This window comes from Prorops nasuta, unplaced genomic scaffold (assembly GCF_024137725.1).
Source record: "Prorops nasuta isolate Cenicafe-Biocafe unplaced genomic scaffold, Cenicafe_Pnas_1.2 PNAS00006, whole genome shotgun sequence".
In the NCBI taxonomy this organism is placed as follows: domain Eukaryota; kingdom Metazoa; phylum Arthropoda; class Insecta; order Hymenoptera; family Bethylidae; genus Prorops; species Prorops nasuta.
In genome coordinates this window covers 4,417,101-4,438,564 of record NW_027116803.1, presented here as the reverse complement: position 1 = coordinate 4,438,564, position 21,464 = coordinate 4,417,101, and the positions used below count along the sequence as shown (strand labels likewise).

Genomic DNA, 21,464 nt, shown 5'->3' with positions numbered 1-21,464 from the left:
GTGACCAATTTGTTGTTTGATTTTGCAGCGGTCTTCCTCATTTAGCTGTATCGAGCAGTACACCACCCCCGTCGACATCACCGTTACCAGTGAAAATCAAGAGTGAGCCGATCAGTCCGCCGAGGGATCCTCACGGCGGTACAGGAGGATCGAGCGGAGGCCCCAGCAGTGCTAGCAGTTTGCATCACACAAATTTGAACGTTGGACCGTCGTCCAGCACCGGGGCCCCACCACCACATCACGTTTCCCACGGTGGGCCTCAAACGCTGAACCTGGTATCTAACAGACCCAGCAGTAATCCTCCACCGTCACATTCTGGCAGTATAACACCGACAAATTTACCCTCGCCTGGCAGCGGTAACGTTGACATACGAACGAACCATTCGAGCGCCAGTGGTGCTGGAGGCAGCAGTTCGGATTACGAGAATGGTCCTTTAATGAAACGCGCCAGGATCACAGAGGGTTGGGCAACTTAATACCAGTCGAGTATGCATACTCGATTCTCTCATATCTCGACGTACAACGGCAAATAGTGCTTGTGAGTTCCAAGTAAAAAACTTACTCCTAACGTCCTTCGAGACATCTTCTGTCATCCTGCTTGCAATGGTCATTGGTGCATACCAGTTGATAAAGCGGTGGCTAAAATCTGTTTATATTTTGAAGCTGACACGCGTTTATTTGAAGAAAAAATATGGTGCCATATAATGTTGAAACTTAACATATATATATATATAGCATACATATATATATATATATATTTTTTCATGTATATACTATGAGGTGTTGTTTGTATATATGTCATAATTCATATTGACCTTCGTACAATGGCAATGTGTCCTCGACACCAGTCATTCGCATGAGAAATTCCCATGGAGGGAATCAATATATTAGGGGATAACATGGTAACCAAGTATGAAATTTCTAAAACAGTGTGTCAATACTGAATCTTAAAGAGCTTGCGAAGGGATCTGTACGTAGTGTAAGATTTAGAAGGGAAGAGAACTTTTATCGTCGCAATTGGTTATTGTTTAATTGTGGTATAGTGGTCAGAGTAGGCGACATAATCCGTTAATTTCAACTTCACGATTGATAACAATGATTGTGTAAATATATAATTATCTTCATCGCTGTATCTGATCGGGTCCTGCATTTTCATTAATAATCAATCTAGTCAGGAAGAATAATTTTAATTTGTGACTAATTAATAACTTTTGTTTAATGACGCTGCAAAACAGTGAAATTATCGTCTTACATATTTTTATCGTAATAACTTGCTACCAGATACTTGTTAATGCAACTGTACGTATAAAACTTATCTTACTTGTGATTGGTATTACCCCGTAATACTTAGAGTCGTATAATACGTACTTACATCATTGTAAGAAAATTTTTATCGCCTGCATTGATATCAGTGCGTAGAAAAACTTTTAGATCATTGGAAAATTAGTTTTTTTGTTCTACTTTGTCTTGCGGGAAAAGGGGTGGAGAGAAGCTATTGTTGCCCGAATGCACATTATTATTATCACTGTTATTATTATTGCTGTTAATTAACATTGTTACGATTAATCCTTTTTTATCGATCTAGATTCTATGTAGTATAGTGGTGATTCAGTCGTTTCCCAATTTTTCTCGTGAGGTTGTTAACGGTCTATGTCAACTAAAAGATATCGGCTGCTGTACTCAGAAATAATCTAATTGATAATAATGATATTCTATAGAACAAGATTCGAAATTAATATATTGAATTATGAATCAATATATATATATATATATATATATATATATATATATATATATATATATATATAAAATAGATAAGTAGTTAGGCATATTATATAGCGTTGATTAATACAGGAAGATATAAACGTACACAAACGCGCATATATAAAAAAAGCAGATAAATATATATATGTATATTTAAATATATATGTATATATACATTTTCCACGAGTATTTTGCACATTTGATATACAAAAAATTACTACAAATGGAAAAGAACTTTAAGAGCTTGCAACCCTTTTTAAGCCAACGAAAACGAATGAAAATCGTGCTGTCCCGTTAAATTCAATCATTCACTTTTTGGCTGTAGCGTAATATGTAAACAATCTATGCAGACTTGATGGATTTGATCGAGAGAAGAGAAATTTGCCAGAGCCACTGTGTGCGTGCATTACGCGTTGCGTGAAAGATTTCTTAAAAGAAGCCCAACAATCGCGCGGCATACTATTTTGACGTATACTGTAGAATTTCGAGAGACAACTTGCGAAGGTAAAAATGGCAAATTCAGGGTTGTTTATCGTCCCGATCTATGGCCTAATAGATCGGGAAATGATGGTTTTAGCATCTGTTTAAAGCGTCAGGATATCATCCTGGTAAAGGTTGCTCTTAAGAGTTGTGTATTTAATAAATTATCGTAATTTACATGTTACTGGAATACACAGGTATTTGATTAAATAGTGCCTGGCACCATTTGTGGCCCTCCTGTTAGGATACTTCCCCCCCAAGTCGTGTGCAATCTTGTGTGTTAGATATCTTTGCAAAGTGTTAACCTGATTATATTTATCTCGTGTTTAAAGTAACAAGAAAAGAACTGTACGCTTTCAAGTGTATCCCTTAATAAAGCGATCGCGTGGGGAGATATCCTTTTATTATCAAGAATGAGAGAATGAAACGAGAAACGAATCTTTAATATTCTTCTTTGTTGACATTCTAGAAATGTTTCAAAGTGTGACTGTACGAAAAATTGGACACGCAATACGAGGAAGGCAACGCGTATAGTCACGTAAATATATTAACCAGAATTTTTTAAGATGATCACAAAGTGCAATCTCTTAGCCAACACACTTTTTTATCGAAGAAAAAAGTATAAAGAAATTGTTATTTTTCATAATGAAGAAGTAAATTTTAATGTATTACAAATATATATGTCTCCACTAGTTATTAAAGTTTTCCTATTGACACAAAATTTATTATATTTTATATTATAAATAATATATGATCTTCAAACTTTAAGAATGTGTTCGCATTATGTTACAACTACTATTTACAAATTAGATAACTTTTGGCTACAATATGTGAACACTTTGTTTTTAAATAGTTATGTGAGAAGAAACAGGATTAATAACCGAATATCGACTTGAAATTGCGTTTCGTGCAGGTGAAACTGAAAGAGGAAGAACTATTTTCAATTAACGCCTCGGAAGCTTCTCGTTGCTCGTAATTCGGCGATGAGAAGCGAATACTTTAGTACACACTATATAAAAAAAAAGTCACAATGTGATGCGAAAAGCATGAGCAGTACTTTGTATGCAAGGTTTACATGTGCTATCCGATATATTTTATCATAAAAGAAAAAAACACGTACTATTGTAATACATAGTAAACGCTATTAAATAGGCAATTTGTTAAATGTACATTATGTACACATGTACCTATACTTCAATGTATATTTTTAATATGAAGTACATGTATGTATGTCAGCAGACGTAAGTTGGTGTAATAAACAAATGTACTCTTGCTGGGCACAACCAATGAGCACGATAATATACATGCGTACATGCGTACACACATATATATATATATATATACTTTATTACATTCTAACAACATAAAATTACAATGTGAAAAGAAACTCTAATTATGTCTAGTGGTCTATAATAATAATTAATAATTATAATATATATATATATATATATATATATGAAGAAAAGAAACAAATGTACACATGACTAGATAAAAAAAAAATCACGATAATACTCTTTTATCCAGTTGGAATATCCTCAATTTCTACTTCTTAAATGATTTGCGCGTAATAATCTAATACGTACCAGATATGCTAACGATGATATGAGAATTTTCTTCGGAAAGATTTGGTGCTGTTATCGTGACAGAGGTGTGGAGCTTGTTATTGTGCAATTTCTTTTTTAAAAAGGTTATTTTCGACAGGAAATATTTATGTTCGGATTCGTACATATATATGTATATGTATATATATATATATATATATATATATATATTCTGACCGTACTTTAATGATATATAGAGTAAACTACAATTGTCATACAGTTGTGCCTTTCAAGGTTTTAACGAATATTTAATGCGTAAAGTAATGGTAATTATTATAGTTGAAAACTCAGAGACTATTAAAGTTGTTGGGATACTACGGAAATAATGGACCATCGTTAGAAAAACAAAAAAACAAGTGATAAGCATACAATAAAACATGGTATGGGTTGAAAAACTCTATAAGTAATCTGGCGAACGTATATGAAAATTAGGCTATTCGAGCGCTATACGAATGGGTTTGGGGCATTCTCACTTGCCTATTATCGAATTTGCATTACATGGCACAAGTACCAGAAGAATTATTTGTAAACAACGTAGTAAAGTAATATGAAAAAAACGGTATATGTACTATTAGCCACAACTGTTGTCACCACAAATATATGTAATTAGGTTTAAATTACAGATGTAAGTACTGAACATATCTGTAAAGCCAAGTAGCATCACATTTTTAAACGTAATAATAATAATATTAATAATAAAATAACAATAATGGATAATATCGCCATCTTAGTGTTACTATATTATATCTGTGCATTTTGTAGCTATACATACATCCATATACATGATTTATTTCAATACGTATGCCAGAGGTCATTAAAAAATTCATCCGCAATTTCCTTTAACATTATTAACGTTATATTAATTTTATAATAATTTTCATGATAACGATAAAAAAGGGACAAGCTATTAACCACTCTAGATATTATCACGTAACGAGATGTAATGTGCGATGAGGGATAACGAGGATTACGGGAGATTATTTAATGATCTAAATTTCAGTACTGTAATTTTGAAATTCTTTTTTGTTTTCTCATTTTCGTTTTTTTTTCTTTTTTAAGTACAGTCGTTATTGTACAATGTATAAATTTTAATTAATACTGTATGCATACACGAACACATGCGTGCAAACGCGTTTACATGCCCAATACACACACACACACACACACACAGAACACAAAATTGCATAGTGCGTACATTACAAGAGATGTATGCATGTGTGGGTATATATGTATAATAATTAATATTGTATACTGTAATAGTAATAACATACAATATTATAGTTGTGCGTTAAAATAATTATAATTGCCAGAAAAAAGGAAAGTAATTCATATAGTGCCATCATAACTGACTAATTAAGGGAATATCAATTTTATGTTTTAAGTAGTATCTTAGAGAATATTTGAAAACTATATAGTAGCAGTGTTGAAGACAAAGACTTGGTTTATGTTTGTAATAATAATTATAACGTTTGCCAAGAATTGTTATGTAAGTACGGAGATGATTGAGAAATTTTACGTGATGATATAAATTATAAAGAAAGATTTTTATCCTTAAATGCACATTAAATGCCACACAATACTACTAAGTACACGAGGAAAATATTCGGTCCGTGCATACGTAAAATGGTCGTATATTAAATATAGGATTAACTTTATTTGTACGTATCTCTTTGGTGCTCGACATACCCGATTATTGTTAAATACTATTATTAATTATTACTGATCTGTATGACCACACAAACACGTTACCTACCAATGGTCAGTCAAATAATTGTCAGAGTTATTATTTCATATTCGTTCTATGTATGTACATCACACATCATACGACATTGTAAAACACCTATACACGTTGTGGTTATATTTCAGTGTATCAGCATAATGATATAATTATGATGTTGCCCATAGAATACATTTTACTTGGTTTTTATATTTGGCAGTATTTTATTTCGGTATGATTCATCCATCAACCCGTTGTTTTTCAAGCTCTCAAATTTTTAGCAAAACGTCTTCTCCGTCCTTGTTTCGCTCTTATCATTTTTGCAGTTTTCATTCATTTTTACCCCACTTTTCGTCACAACAAGCTTCATCACAGTTTGTTCACCGTAGTCTGGAACTTACCCCAGTGACTATATATATATATATATATATATATATACGATACAACTACACAACAATCTACAGCAGTTGTATTATATTAATCCCTCAATTGTCTTATTTTAACGAGAAGCAAATGTAAACCTTAGAATAGTATACTTTGTGGCAATGTAAGTTATATGTTTATATAGATTATATTTGTGTGTTTGCAATGATGATGGACATCATTGACACTATTATAATATTGCTAATTCTTGTATAGCTTGGGTTTTTCTTAGAAACTTATTTTTGAAAACATTTCTATACTCTACGTGACGATTTGTTACATATTGAATTATTGTAGGCCTATCTCCATCAACAGATATATTGCAAACTTTTATGCTAGTGTAAACGTGTAACCATTTTTTTACTCGAACAAAATTAATGCCAACTTTTCTTCAACAATGACTCGTATAATTTTGTTTTGTTCCATATGAGATGCTAAATTCTTTCTCTTCGCTTTACAGAAAAAACCCCCGATTGAAAATATTTACACTTGTCGTGGCACACGGAATAAGCTCTATTTATATAATATTACACCATAAACTGTAGGGACCTCAATTATGTCTTATGCACATTTTACAATACAGATAAAATAATTTGATCAGTGTGATAGACATATCTGCACTGAATACTAACATAATCTTCATTGTGACGTCCACTAATGTATAATGTACTCGATTGCAAACATATAAGATCGACATGTAAAAAATGGTAAAATTGCGCCCAAACGAAAAGAAAAACTCTAGGAATTAATAATTTATAAAAATATTGTATATGTACAATGATCCGGCTAGTCAAAATTTCGATGGTAAAGAATTTGTACTTGATATATGTGTCGCATTATTTGTGATACTTGGAGATATCTATTGCTGTTATAATATTAATATCTTTATTGATAAAAATGCGCTCTTATATGTATACAACCGTATCAATCCTCTGTAGAAATGCCTTATTATCACGTGCCTCAATTAATATTTAAACTATTCACCTGCTTATACCTATTACTGTTAGTTTATGTAATGAACAATATGTGTAATATCAAGTTATTCTTTGTACTGCTCTTGTAAATATATTCTAAAGAATTATTGTCAGTTTTGCTGTACGTATATAATACTACTAAATGGATTCTTATGCCAAAAATCTCTACTTATAATCCTATATTATATTTCAAACATTTTTTAATCAATACTCACTATTAATTATTATTAGTTTTCTCAGAAAATTCATTTATATCGCATGCATAAATGTATTGCTACACTTGTGATAATAATTTGGAATCCGTGCTTTAATATTTCATAATTTTTTTCTAGAAAATATTAAAATTGTTCTTTAAAAAAAATTGATTCAGTTATTTTTTTGATCACATTCCTGCTGGAATTTTTCTTACCATCGTAATTTTCCATCGAACATATATTTTGTCGTTAATGGGCAAAAATAATTAGGAGAAAACAGGAATGGAAGGCTCGGGTACCTTCTTATTTTTGAAAAAAAAGAAAATCCCCCCGTTTTTATTGATCTCCAATCTCTCCGAATCCTTTGCAGTCAGCCATGTTGGCTTCAGTCACGTGACCAACCACCGCGGACCGCCTACTGGCGCCTACACCGGAGTCAAAATTCATTCCAAAATAACGATCGAGAAAGAATGTATTGCATTTTGTAGGTTAACAACTGCATTTTCGATTATACAGTTGAATATACATGAATTATATTTTTACGTGATTGCGTTTGTATTAAAAAAAAGGACAAAAGTTTGCTTTTGCTAGAACGGTGAAAATTTGAAAATAATCGAGAATTTGGACAGAGTAGTTGAAATCTTGATGAAATTAATGGTGTGGGGAAGTAAAGGGGAGATACTAGCTTGGTGGTGATAGGTTGGTTTGGCCAGACTTGGGAGCATTTAGTGAACGGACATGGACGTCGGCTACTGAAGCTTGAAGCTGGTTAAATGTATTTGCATAGCTCGATTGCTGCTCAAACTACGCAAAGATGACAGCCGTTGTGATATCTCCGGCCGCTCATGGAATAATACAAGTAGTCAATGAAAATAATTTAAACAAAATCGAAAGGTATACCAATCAACAACAGCTTCTCACCACTTAGCGTATTGATTTTCTTACGCTTACTAACGAATTTTTTTTGCTTCAGTTTTTTGAATGACACTGCCTATAGGGAAGCCATTGAAAATTCCTCAAACTACAACAGCCGATTATGTCGAGAAAGGAGATTGAGAATGCCCTTCCTGGATTCCCAGACAGGTAATGCATGAAAATTGCAATACAAATAATTAAACAAATTCTTTTTTGTCATGTTTAATTTATTAATTAAGAACTCAATTACAGGAGTGGCGCAGAACCATTCAGCCCTTTTTATGACTGCAAGAGAGAGGCTGCCAGGTTTATTGCATGGCCAAATTTATACATATCCTAGCAAAAGATGGAGGAAAAAGAGAAGACAGTATTTGATGCATTATTTGCATCCAAAACGTGGACCAAGGGGAGATCCGGAAGATGGTATAGAGGGAGGAGAAGGCAGTATAATACATGTTAACGACGATAGTAAAGATTCTATAGCTCTTAAGGGTACGAGAAAGTAACTATTTGCATTAAAATTTTAATTTGTCTTCTAATTTTTTCCTTCTAATGTCATTTGCAGATGAACATAGTAAAGATGCATGGTACTATGATGAACAAGATATGTTGGATATGGATGCGTATGAGGAGCCAGATCCAGATAGCGATTATGATTACGAGGAAAGCTATAGCAGTAAGAGGAAGAGGAGAAAACCAAGAGGGGGTGGACATCATCCCACTCGCAGTCATCCACCATCCACGGACAGTCCTGGGGGAAAAAGAACGAAGGTATATAATATTGAGATGATCAAATAATTTTTCCTTTTTACTTAGTCATTTCTACATATAAATTTTAGGGTGGTGGGGGCCGTGGTCGCAAAAAAGCCAACTATGATGCTGTAGACTCTGATAAACCATTCGTTTGTGACCGTAAGTTCAATCACAGATACAACTACAAATGACCACTTCCTATTATTAGCATCATCACAAATATTATTATTAGATTATCAATCTATATCTGAAATAAGTAACAGACGCATTGCGTTTTTAGAGTTGTTAAATTTATTCGTTAATTATATTTTTATGATACCTATATATTATTTCGCAAGGTACACAAAGAGTACTATATGGTATAAGATAAGATGAAAGCTCGAAATAAATTATTAATGATTGTAGTGTTAAATCTTGCATAATTTTACACTGGGGGCTGGTTAATGGAGTACTGATTTTTCTGAAAAGTACTCTGAATTTTACATTTACTTTAATGCTATTTATACTGAATGATCAAGCATCGTATTGACTGCTGTTTTCCTTCAAGTTTTTTTTTTTTTATTATAAAAGAACGGGCTTTCATAAATGTCTATATACACAAACAGAAAAAGATGATAGTCTTCCTTCCCAGATTTGATAGTAAAAGAAAGAACCAGCTTGAAACGACTGCAGCATTGTAATATCGCGAATAATAATAACATTTTGGCAAAGAAATCCATTGAAAAAATTTTCAAGAGCATTATTGATCTTTACTCCAATAAAATCTTAAAAGACGGATAGCTGATTCGATGGATTAATTTATAAAAAAGATCTACTTTACTACCTTATATCTTGAAGGAGCATAATAGTCATTACTTTGATCAAACTTTTCCAGATGCAAAGTCTATTAAATTAACTCGAATGTGCCTGCTGAATCTGTTTACTTCTTGAAATCATTTCTGTTAGACTAGCAGAAAATCTAAAGACATTTGGTCTCTTGCTCAGGCTTAGAAAAGAAAAGAAAGAAAGGAAACTAGAGAGAGCGAGGGAGTGAGAGAGCTAGAGTTGAATATAATCAGAGTAAATGCAAAGCCGAGCTTGTAAAAAGGGCCAAATATCTTCGGACTTGTTCTATACCTGCAATTAAAACAGAGCAAGAATGTACTGGCTCAACACTGTAGCGAGCTCATTCTGTAGGAGTATACAAGCATCAAGCCTTGCATCGTATTAGTTTTGCTTCTTGGGCTGGAACTCCTTCACTGCTTGACCACATACATAGATTATTACTAGGTGGATAGGGATGTGTACTGGTGCGGAAGGTGTGCAAATGCTATCCCTGACCTATCGAAGCTTCAAAATTCCTCTGGTACATCAATCCTACGACCTCGGTTACTCCTAGTCTCTCTATCTATCTATCTATCTATCATTCTCTCTCTCTCTCTCTCTCTCTCTCTCTCTCTCTCTCTCTCTCTCTCTCTCTCTCTCTCTTTTAGTTTCTTTCTATCTTTTTAAAATCTTTCTTATCTTGGACGTTGCATTGGATGAATTGCGGGAAAACAGTATTTGCACTTTTGCAGTATGCAGCGCACGGTATAAAACCAGACCTGGTCTGGTCTACCATTATGGTCATTCCCACTCTACTTCCTCCGGTGATCCTGCTAAGGAACTAAGTCCCAGTCCTGCCGAAGTTGAACCTCGGAGCGTGGCAGACACCGCTGCTTCGAACCAGACAGGTTGGAGCCCAAAATCAGCTCAGTTTTCTCACTCTCATCTCCAATTCACATACCCAACGAACGAGCCCACTTGCCCCGATCCACGACCCAGCCCCAATTTTCTATCTGCTCTTTCTCATCCCTACCAATTAACCAAGCCCCAATCATCAGACCCCACTTAACGTTCCCCCCATGAAAAAACTGAATCTATATTTTTTATTTTTTTCTTTCTTTACTTTTAATTTTTCTTAAATGTATTGCAAATGCATGCATTGCAAATCAGTGTATGATCGTGTTATAATACATTAACATTAACTCTGTGGGATTTATAATTGCCTTAACAAATTTTTTCGATTTTTACATACTCTAATATTTCACACTGTTACCATGTGTATTGGTTTTAATTAACTATTTGACTGAATAATCAATATATCTATCTATCTTTCTATTTATTTATTTGTCAATGTGTGTGTGTAGGATGAAGTATTTGGAAAGTCAGTTATAGATAGCTCTCGAAATACATATCTCATGAGAAAAATTGTTCAGACGGAGTACCTTGTCGTTTGAAAGGGGTGAGAGGCAGACAAGTTGAAATAATTTTTATATTGGACCAGATGGCACTGGGTATGTATCAAAGAAGTTCGAACAAAGTTCGTCTTTTCGATTGGACCATCCATCTGTAACTATTGAGATTATTCACCTTAATTGGTCGTTAACAACAAGTAACTTTTGTCTGAAGCTTTTTTTCTCTTCAAGGAGATACGTGTTCGAAGGCTGGTCCATAACTGATGCTCCAAATAGTTTATAGCCTGTACACAAAACATGTATATGTATATATTGTTAATTGATCCGACACCTGCATCGATACAAAAACGAGAATCTATTGTTGAACAAATGTCTTTCGATAAAGGAGAATTGCTGCTCTGATATGTTATCATCCGAAGTATTTTGCAATAACATGCTTCTGCAATGGCATACCGCTGTGTTTTCTCATCTCTAAAGAAACAACACTCCATTTAAGTCCTTTGAATCGATGTTTTTTCGGCATACTCGTGCCTATTGAAAGTCTGGTATGTGTGTGCGTGTCTTATCGATAACTCCTCCCCCCTCACAATTCCCCTCCTTCTTTCCCTCTTCAGCATGAACATTAATTGCAAAGTGAATGTTAACAAGGAAAACGAGTAAGAGGAAAATCTCTTTTTTCGTTTTCTCTATCTTCAGCTTTAAAATTAATCGACCGAGCCAAACGGTGCAATTTTCCCTTAGTCTCTCTCGCCAACTTGAATGCCATAGCTTATTGAGTTTCATTTTTCTTTTCAGTAGTCTGAGACCACGGATGAGTTTTAAAACTCGGTCTCCCTTTGCCTGTTTTCTTCTTCGATGCCATTTCACTTTCTCGTCGTGTGTCTCTCGAGTTTGTATTTGGTGATGGAATGTACTGATCTATCTGTATAATTGCACTATCTTTCTCTCTCTCTCTCTCTCTCTCTCTCTTGTGTCTATCACTGTTTTGAAACATTTCTACATAAAGATTGGTTATTTTCATTGTTGTCAGTGTAAGACTGTGAAATTGTGCGAATAATCGATTTGGTCGTACAGAGTCTATATCCGTATGGTAATAATAAGGATTGAATGGGGAGGGCGAGAAAGTAAAAAGTAGGAATACGACAAAAAATGGTCGTGGGACAAGTGTGACCAGATCGATTATGGTTGGCAATTTCACGCATAGTTGTGAGGGCGATTTTGTTAAAAGCCAGTGTGCATGGTCGTTGAGCTTGAGTCGCAAAGCGCAACTGGGTATGTGGTCGGTTTGTGATTAGGTGGTACACGTCGGGGTCGTCAGAACACAACTTCCTCGAATACCTCGAGTCCCTCCCCTGCAGCACCCTCTACCCCCGCTGCGGGTGGCGCTGCGGGTGCGGGTCAGCCGCAGCAGCAGGCACAGCCTCAGCAACAGCAGCAACAGCAACAGTTGCCTGCGGTTTCGGCGGCGCCGGTCGCACCGGCATCGCCTTCCACACTCACAACGTCTAAAGAAGAACATCTGCCAGCAGTTTCCTCCCCGGGCGTCCCCTCCCCCTCCTCCGCGAGGACCGCCGACGGAGGGCCGCCGACGCCGGGGAGCGTCGAAAAAAAACCTGGCAAATCTGCACAACCCTCCCCCTACTGCGACTTCTGCCTGGGCGACGCACGAGAAAATAAAAAAACTGGCGGATCCGAGGAATTGGTATCCTGCAGCGATTGCGGCCGTTCAGGTAAGCTCGAGGAGAAAGCCAAGCGCAAGTATACGCGAAGAGCCAATCACATTTAAGCTATTCTTATATATATATATTGGTTCCATTATTATTATTATTCTAATTGTCATTATACGAGGGCAGTTATATGTTTCAAAGTTCAGCCTCCTTCGTTGCTTATATACTGATATATCAGGCCTACGATTAAAAGCATCTATATTTCTCGAGAAAACTTTAACAGTTTCGTAAATAATCATATTAAATTATTTCATTTCAGAAGCCGGTCTTCCAAAGACTGCTTTTGCTCGTGACAAGTTTTCAATTATACCAAGTGTGTCGCTGGGTTTAATGGTCCGGCCGGAAGAATCGTGAAAAGATGAGATTATTCTTTGTAAAAAAGTATCGCGAGCAGCAACAATCAAAGGACTTTTTTTATTCGGCTGGTCTTGTCTATTCACGGTCTCCTGGTTGATCGTTGCTTGGGTGACACTTTGTATAAGTAGAATGTAATTAGTGTTTCGTTAATTGTTTTTAACTTGTATATATATATATATATATATATGATATATTTTTTACTTTACGTGTAATGTACAAGGAGATGTTTTCTACAAAATGTTTTTCATAACGAAATTGATATTTATTTTAATATACATGATACAATGACTTTTTATATCGACTGAAGCTTTAATTGATTTTAGAATTAATTTGTTGATAAAATTATATTTCCGAGTTTTATAATGCTAGTATCGTAGCAAAGGCCATTGGAAAGATTTATTGTTAAAATGGGAGACCAATTATAAGATGTGCAATAATTTAGAAATATAAAGAACGATTGTTTGCACGAAATTGGTGAGACGGTTATATGCTTTATGTACACTAGTCGAGACAAGAGAAAAAATACAAATAATTATCAATGGTGCGCAGCATCTCTCATTTGAGCAATAGGAATTTTTATCGAATTGCTTGAAATCAAAAAGAATTGCAAAATTCCTTAGTCATTCAATAACTCATTGATCAAAGTTCGTTATTTCTTTTGGAAGTGTACTCTATACAAAATGGTTATTGACTAATCAATATGATTTATCTTTGCGCTTCCTGTTGCACAATACTAAGGAACAAATTGAAAAATACGTATTTACCTTCTGTCCGATTATGATGTATCATATTTATATCGTTGCGTTGAAAATCAAAAAAAATAATCAAACTTGGTGTAAGTACTCTGTAAGAATCAATCTCGAGAGGAATTACTTATAAGCGATCTGCTACTACCTTCGATGAATTTTCAATCAAAAATTTTTTATCAAAACTTTTATATAAAAGTTAGGTATTTTTTTGAAGTTCATAAAAACTTTTTGATTCTTGCCTTCCCAGATAACACAAAAGTTTATAAAATATTTTAAGATTATTTATAGAATATACAATGTTCTGTCAATATTTGTCTAATATTTTATGAAACTTTGTGTCTTATCCGGGCTCCTTAACAGCACGTAATTGTTAGATTGTCGTTAAAAAAAAAACATTAATCAGTTACTTTAAGATAAAGTGGAAAATTTGCTTTGCTATTGTACGACACGAAACAAGAAACTCCTTAAAATTCAAACATCGCGATACAACAGTAATGTATAAAATTGTATAGTCAATTCCTGATAGTTTTAATTAGATTGTTAACAAATTATTCATTGTTTTTCGCATATATATGCTGATATGCCAATGCTATAAACAAGTAGATTTTGTTTATCTGCAATATTTAGGCATTCCACTGTTGCTCTTCGCATTAATAACTGAATAATTTAATGAGTTACAATTATTATAATCAAGCAATTTTAACAATGTGTAATGAATTTACTTGGGCATTATTTTTGTCGACTTAAGATAGCCACTGCCTCCTAACATAATTAAGTAATGGAACAATTAATTACTTATAGTGAAATCCCTGACCAGAGATAAAGAAAGAGCATAGTTCTAATTATTGCAATTGTGAAAGAATTCTTGACAAGGTTTTGTTAGGTACGATTGGGATAGATCATAAAGCGTCGTGACTCTGTCTCCTTGTAGAAACCTAATGTAGCTTAGTTTTGTACAAGCTTTGATACTCGTGCAAATATCATTTTGATAGGAATAAACAAAAGAACACGATCGATTAATGAACAATCAATTGTAATACCTTATGAGTTTTTCATGCACTGTAAAGCAGCAATCACTTATAATGTTTCATAATTAATTAATGGATGCAATGAAAATATTTGTCAAATGTTCTCATACATAATAGACTATGATTATTAACTACTGATAATTATCAAGAACTAACATACAATTAGTACGATATCACATTTTTTTCTTTATTCTCTCTTCGTTAGCTGAAAGATCATTTAACTATTCGACAGAATATATTAGTTTACGGTGTTTAGTCTTGAAGGAAAGAGAAATAATTTAATAGCAAAATGTTGTACCCTGTTGAATCTTATTAGTTGTCCTATGTGGAAAAAGAAACAAAACAGGATTGGAATGTACTCTATCATAGTTTAACAAAAGTTTTGAAACGAGAATCATTTAAAATTTTGTCAAGCAAAGATTAATATTGAGATTGACTACATATATTAGATCAATGAAATAATCAGCGAAGAGAAAGTTAATTGACATATGTTTCGGTTTAGCTGATACGTAGTTCATTATTGGAAAAACTCACATGGTATGTTGAAAATGGAAAAGAAACAATGGAATCATGCAAATAGTTCCTCCTTGTTATATTATAGTGAACAAAAAATTGAATACTTGTTATTAGGCAAATTTAATTAAGCAATACCCATGAGGCTTACAAATCTAGTAACTAAGTGACATTAGTTAAATATAAATGAATCACACTCTACATATATATATATAAATATATATATATATATATATATATATATAAAAAGAGGAATATATATATATATATGTATATAAAATTGTGATACGTTATGAGATGTGTGCGTATGTGTGGTTGTGTGTGTGGATGTGTGTGTGAGAAAGAGAGAGCGAGATGGGTGAGTGTGCTGATCTGCGACGTTTATATTGTGCTGCGCAAGAAAGAACGTGAACTATTCCAAGGTACGCCCTGCTAATTACTTATCACCTATTATTCCAATTAATCAAACAGTATGTTCAAAAGGCAACATCACGAAATAAAATATTCTGTGCGGAAAATATGGATACGTTTTCATTATTCCGGACGTTTAGTGCTGAGGAAAGGTGAAAGAAAAACGCAGTTCTGTTTTGATAACTCGAAAATTTTAGAAATTGACCTTGATGCGACGATCGATACCAATCTAAGAATTGGCCGAGGTTCGATTGCTTTTCGGAAAAGTCAGAGTGAAAATAAGAGAAAAATTCTTACGAGATAATAATAATAATGTTGATAGAAAGAATAGCTTGGAGTTCACTGTTCTTCGGCACAAAATAAATGTCCTGGCACCTTTCTGCTCATCCTGATAAGCTCATCTCCCATATTGCTCCCACGTTTATCCATGATTTGCATAACTTCTTGTTGTAGGGCATCCAACTTGTTTGCAATTCACTGCGAACATGATCGTTTCTGTTCGCAAGTACAGGTGGCAATGTATCGAATGCAAATGTTGCTCGATCTGCGGCACTTCCGATAACGACGTGAGTATTCACATGATCATTTTGCAGGATTATCATTCCTCTCTAACATTTTACTCACTCAACATCATCAGTCTCACTTTTTACCCAACTTGGTTGATTTACGAAATCCATGCATAACGTTAACGTTGAGATCCTCTTCCAGCCTCTTAATCCTCCTCACGAATCTCTCTCTCATCCTCTTCTTCCTCACTTTTAACATGTACGAATCATCAAAGTCAGCGACTATCAAGTTTCAGAGAGACATATCTTATTATAACGTTGTATAATAAATTAGGACCAGCTGCTATTCTGCGACGACTGTGATCGTGGATACCACATGTATTGTCTGTCTCCACCTCTTGCATCTCCCCCGGAGGGTTCCTGGTCTTGCCGACTGTGCTTAGCAGAATTTCATCGCCGTGATTGAATCGAATTTGTTCAAAGCAATATAATCGATATGTTCTCACGGATCATCGACAAGCGACTACTTTGGTGCAGCGCTGCTTTGCCCAATCTGAATTAGGAGAGTATTCGCCAACGTTCTAACACGAATTCCTCATAGTATTACGTACAGACGTTTGTACATTGTATGACTTTCTCGTTGACTAAAGGCGTCAATTCATTAATGCCATTTGAGTGAGCTTACAAAACAGATTAAAGATTTTACATCAGCTGAATCGTTAACGAATGCCAAACAGCGAATCGATCACGTTTTTACAGTAATGAAATGTTCAATGTAGTAATGTAGTGGATATCTTTCGGAAAATTTCAAGGAAGAGTTTTTTCCATCGCTTCGACTCCAATTGGTTAACCTTCGGTAGCAAATGAACGATCGAGGGATCGGAGTGGATCTCTATGGAAAACGCAGTGAACATTATTTATTGCATAAAATTAACGGAGCAATAGGGCTTAAATTGCAAATAACAATTGAAGAGCTATACTAAACATCTCAGGCTAAGGTGATCTCAGAACAATATAAATAATAATGATAAGGAACACACTGTATTTATGATCATGCTAGTTATAACGAATATAAATATATAACACTAATGCCATACTGTTTTTATGGGAATATAACAAAGAGATATTATTTTAAGCTATATCGAGACACGCTGGAGATCAAGAATGTTACACATCGACAAGATTGTTTCTAATTGATTGTAGAGCTATTTTTCATTGACATTGTTGTAAATGTAACGTAATTTCAATTAATGTATAAGTTGTTGCATAACATGCAATGTGGTCCTCGAAATACTCTCCTAGTTCAAGAAATATTTAATTTTAGTCACTGACATTTTGCAGCATTTGCTTTTTTTCCTCACGAGAGAGATAAATTCTATTTGACTCGATCTCGAGAAACTCGTTTTCTAACTCTTAGCTCCTCGCTATTAGCTTGGCGACTTCTGCCAAGTTGAAAGAACGTGCTAAAGTGTAAACAAAAAAAAAAGCATTGATATTATAGAAACACGTGGTATTAATAGTATCTGTTTCATAAAATAGCGATAAATAGACTATCCTCTGTTTATCTGTACGTATGTCATGATACTCAAGCTTTTACACTTAACGACATATAGATATTAAAAAAAAAAGAATTAGTAGCGACATAGTTTTAATAAGAAGCTGATAAAGCAAATCATGCAAGAATCGTTAATATCGCTGAATGAAATCATGCGACAATTTGTGCTCTTTCAAACGTTAGCTCAGTATTTTTTATATTTTATACATTGCATGTACTTAATTTAAGATGCTGTGGTAATATTTAGTAACGACGACACTACGAGTTTCGTTATGCATTTTGCTCTTTCAATCAGTCTTGGAGCTGCCTGAAGAATTTTGCATTTTAGGAAATTCGCGTCATTTCACTCCATTCTGTTTCTTTACTTTTGGTGTTTCGAGTCTTCTTTCTCTATTAATTTTCTTCGTTTATTTCGTTTACTCGAGAGCGGATAACTTTTAACATTTTATACTGCTTATTTTTAACATATTGTATGCGAATTTTTAATAAATATTAGTTTATACGACATTGGTAACAGACGATGGCTACTTGTGTAAAGAATAAAATGTTTTGGCGTATTTTTATTCATGAGAAATCATTTCAGTCTATTCTTTCCGCAGGAAAGACGAATCCTTTACGAATAATACTCATTATCTCACGTTTTAAAGGAGCCTAGAAAAGTTGTTTGTAACATATTCACACAGCTGAGCACAAACAATTTTTTCGCAAAAACAAAACTGCAGGAATATAAACGGTGGATCGACATCCATCGGATCAGCCTTGTATGAGTTTTTGTAGTAATAAAAATTTTACAGATGAGTTAAGAGAGGAATAAATGAGACAACGTGTGTGTGTTTATTTTGATTCACGAGCAACATTGTTTCCAATGGTTTCCATCAGTCATTCAGTCAATCTCGACCAAAATCTCCGATAGAGGCTTGCGCCGCAATGCAGGAACGGTTGAATTGGTTGCGGGGTAACCAACTGGCAACAATAACACCAGCTTTTCATTGGCAGGACGTTCCAGCAAATTTCGAATGGCTGGTCCACAGTTGAGTGGCGTGGATGTCAAAGTTACCAAACCGGCAAACTTTCAGAAACACGCAATAAAAATAATTTCATTAAAACATTCTTGCAAAAAGAATTATTTTGCACACGATTAATTTAGAGTAAATAATTACTTGTATGGCTGTTATAAGAATTCCACAAGCAATGGAAACGCTCATCTCGTGGTAATAGTGAACTTTCCGTTTGCCATTAGGTAAAATCCCATAAATTTGCTTAAATACAAGAATCAGATATGGTGCAGTGGTCAGATACTCCTTCACCCAATCGGTTTTCAGTGGCTGCAAATCAGTGGTCCATTTTTTCCCCATCCTTTTTCTGTAATTAATCTCCTCCTCCCTCTCCACGATTTCTCGAATCTGAGATTTGGCCTTCAAACTAGAAATCGCTACAAAGGTCCAAGGCTCTGTATGCGCTCCACTTGGCGAAGTTCCTACAACATTGTTTTTGAATCGTGAATTTAATTTCTTTATATTTTCTTCACCCCCATTCATACTACCTGCTGCTTTAATAATTTCCCGAATTACTTCCTTCGGTACTGGATCCGGACTGAAAAAACGAAGAGTTCTTCTAGCATTTGTCAATTCGTAAAATTTACGCGCTCGATCAATCAAATCCTGTTCGGTTGGTTTGTCATATTTATATGGAACGTGCTCTAGATTTTTCGGTAAGGCAGGTTCTTCTTCGTTGTCGTTGTTTAAAATTTCTAAAAATAAATATTTATTAAAAAAAAACAACAAACAGATGATCAAATTAAAATTGTATAACGAAAATACCTTCTTCTGATTCGTCCGCCGGGTCCTCGAATTTTTCTCCACGTTTCGTTGTCTTTTCAGTGTTTTTCGCTTTTGAACGATTTAGCAAGAGATTGAAAACGACGCAAGATAAGACAAAAATCATCACGTGGTACCAGTATTTCGACCAGAATGGAAAACTTTCTGCCCACATTTCGTTTAATGTACATACGTATGTAGACTGCTACAAAATAGAAAATGCACTTTTCTCGTTCAATTTTCTCGTCTACAGTGAAGACGCTATATTCGTTATTTATTTTTATAAAAATAAAATATCAATATCGTGTTGATACTTTGTCAGATTATCGTTGGGCGTTGTATTATCTCTCTCTCTCTCTCTCTCTTTCCCCTATTTCGTTTACCATAACTGATAAACTGTCACACTTATGAAGCCACGTGTCTCCAATTGGAAGAAAAATTACAGATAAACTGTATACGCGTTCAAATATTAAATATATAGTAAAATAAAAAATAACGTAAAGAGAGAAAAATCTAGGACTTACCTATACTGTTACTGTTGTCCGAACTGTTCCATTATGAATGCAAGAATGAACACTTGGTTCTTCCAGATTTGTCGCTTGACCAGTTGTTTCTTCATTCTTATGACGAAATCGCCACACGAATGCGAAGGAAAATTCTTTGCAAATTGTAATGCTAAAATGGATTGTAGCAAAAAAAACAATTATACCCTTTTTTTCATGTTTATAGTAATATATTCATTAACTTTCACAATATTTCTTTAACTTTGTTTATTTTAATCAAAAGTGACATATTTACTGGATTTTGATATAATAGGGTAACGAGTCGTTTTGTCATTCATTTTCACGAGAAATATTGTATTTTTCAAGAAGAAATTGTGTAATTTCGAAAGGGAAGAGTTTGGGGTCGGACGGAGGTGAGTAGATTTATAAATAAATAATTTCGAGCCGAGAGAGTGAAGAGAGCCGCGAGGTGCGGCCCTGGGGATTGCTTTGCTACAGTGCCTGCGAAGACCGTTTCTTGTGTGCACTGTGCAGTTGCGTAGTAGAGGCGCGCAGTATCGAGAAACGTGCCGTTTGGTGGCTGAAAAATTCGGACGATAATTCACGCGGCCAGCCATGTAAATTATTCAGAGATTTTTTGTGAAATTAGCGTGGATCGGCCGGCTGTCATCTGGCTGATCTCTGTCGATCTATTAAACAACAACTCGTACGTACACACACTTTGGTCTGCCAGTAAAGAGGCAGCTGCAGTCAGGTGGAATCATAACCTTTCAGAGTTTTCCATAATACGAGACAGTGCGCGGCAATTTTGCTTTACGTGTGACTTCTTTCCATGTGTGCGTCAGTTTGTGTGTGTGAACGCGACACGAGTAACGCGAAGAAAAGTGCAATTTCAAAAATACTCTCCAACCAATCATGTCCCAGAAATATCCTGACTACCCAGATAACTCTATCGAAAATGGGAATTCTCTTTTAGGTTGATTTCCATCGCCTCGTCCAATAACCACGCGAATAATTTCTTTGATAAAAGTATCGGTGTGTATTTCTTTCACAATTATTTTTCCTTCTCTCTCTCTCTCTCTCTCTCTCGTATTACAAGCTTTGGCAGTTTCGCGTTTAACCGTTATTGGTGGTTAAAATTGACACTGGTGAGAGGGTCGAAGAATCTATAAAAGGTAATCATCGGTTTCATGGCAGTTTTTAACAGTGGAAAACGGACAAACGTGTATCGACAGCACTCTGTTGAAGGAAATCAGTTTTT

At 34.7% G+C, this 21,464-nt stretch overlaps 3 protein-coding genes across 16 annotated transcripts in view; 2 read left to right on the top strand and 1 right to left on the bottom strand.

The window, feature by feature from the left end:
• Mef2 (myocyte enhancer factor 2) overlaps positions 1 to 7,066 on the top strand; it is a 52,576-nt gene extending 45,510 nt beyond the window's left edge. For all 6 annotated transcript variants that reach the window (XM_066728881.1, XM_066728880.1, XM_066728876.1 and 3 more), the window contains exon 8: positions 29 to 7,066. In XM_066728881.1, the coding sequence (XP_066584978.1) occupies positions 29 to 476 (448 nt within the window). In that variant the 3' untranslated portion in view covers positions 477 to 7,066. The remainder of the gene's footprint in view (positions 1 to 28) is intronic.
• A 641-nt stretch (positions 7,067 to 7,707) lies between these two features.
• d4 lies at positions 7,708 to 18,388 on the top strand. 6 transcript variants are annotated; one of them, XR_010822826.1, is made up of 9 exons: positions 7,708 to 8,047; positions 8,127 to 8,236; positions 8,321 to 8,560; positions 8,634 to 8,839; positions 8,908 to 8,980; positions 10,378 to 10,533; positions 12,333 to 12,767; positions 13,024 to 16,388; positions 16,663 to 16,698. XR_010822826.1 is itself a non-coding variant. In XM_066728937.1 (9 exons), exons 1-9 carry the CDS (start codon positions 7,968 to 7,970, stop codon positions 16,792 to 16,794), a joined length of 1,311 nt encoding a protein of 436 aa, XP_066585034.1. In that variant the 5' UTR covers positions 7,711 to 7,967; the 3' UTR covers positions 16,795 to 18,388. The 6 variants fall into 6 exon arrangements, 3 of the variants coding, with proteins under 3 accessions (XP_066585034.1, XP_066585032.1, XP_066585033.1); XR_010822827.1 differs by lacking the exon at positions 16,663 to 16,698 and having other exon boundaries at positions 13,024 to 15,833; positions 16,276 to 16,364; XR_010822828.1 differs by lacking the exon at positions 16,663 to 16,698 and having other exon boundaries at positions 13,024 to 13,252; positions 16,276 to 16,320.
• A 153-nt stretch (positions 18,389 to 18,541) lies between these two features.
• On the bottom strand, positions 18,542 to 21,305 carry Iyd (Iodotyrosine deiodinase). 4 transcript variants are annotated; one of them, XM_066728941.1, is made up of 5 exons: positions 20,225 to 20,683; positions 19,704 to 20,150; positions 19,427 to 19,633; positions 19,044 to 19,360; positions 18,542 to 18,952 (listed from the first exon to the last, which is right to left on the bottom strand). In XM_066728941.1, exons 2-5 carry the CDS (start codon positions 19,873 to 19,875, stop codon positions 18,767 to 18,769), a joined length of 882 nt encoding a protein of 293 aa, XP_066585038.1. In that variant the 5' UTR covers positions 19,876 to 20,150; positions 20,225 to 20,683; the 3' UTR covers positions 18,542 to 18,766. The 4 variants fall into 4 exon arrangements, with proteins under 4 accessions (XP_066585038.1, XP_066585035.1, XP_066585036.1 ...); XM_066728938.1 differs by having other exon boundaries at positions 19,044 to 19,633; positions 20,225 to 21,305; XM_066728939.1 differs by having other exon boundaries at positions 19,044 to 19,633; positions 19,704 to 19,905; positions 20,225 to 21,305.
• Positions 21,306 to 21,464: the final 159 nt, after the last annotated feature.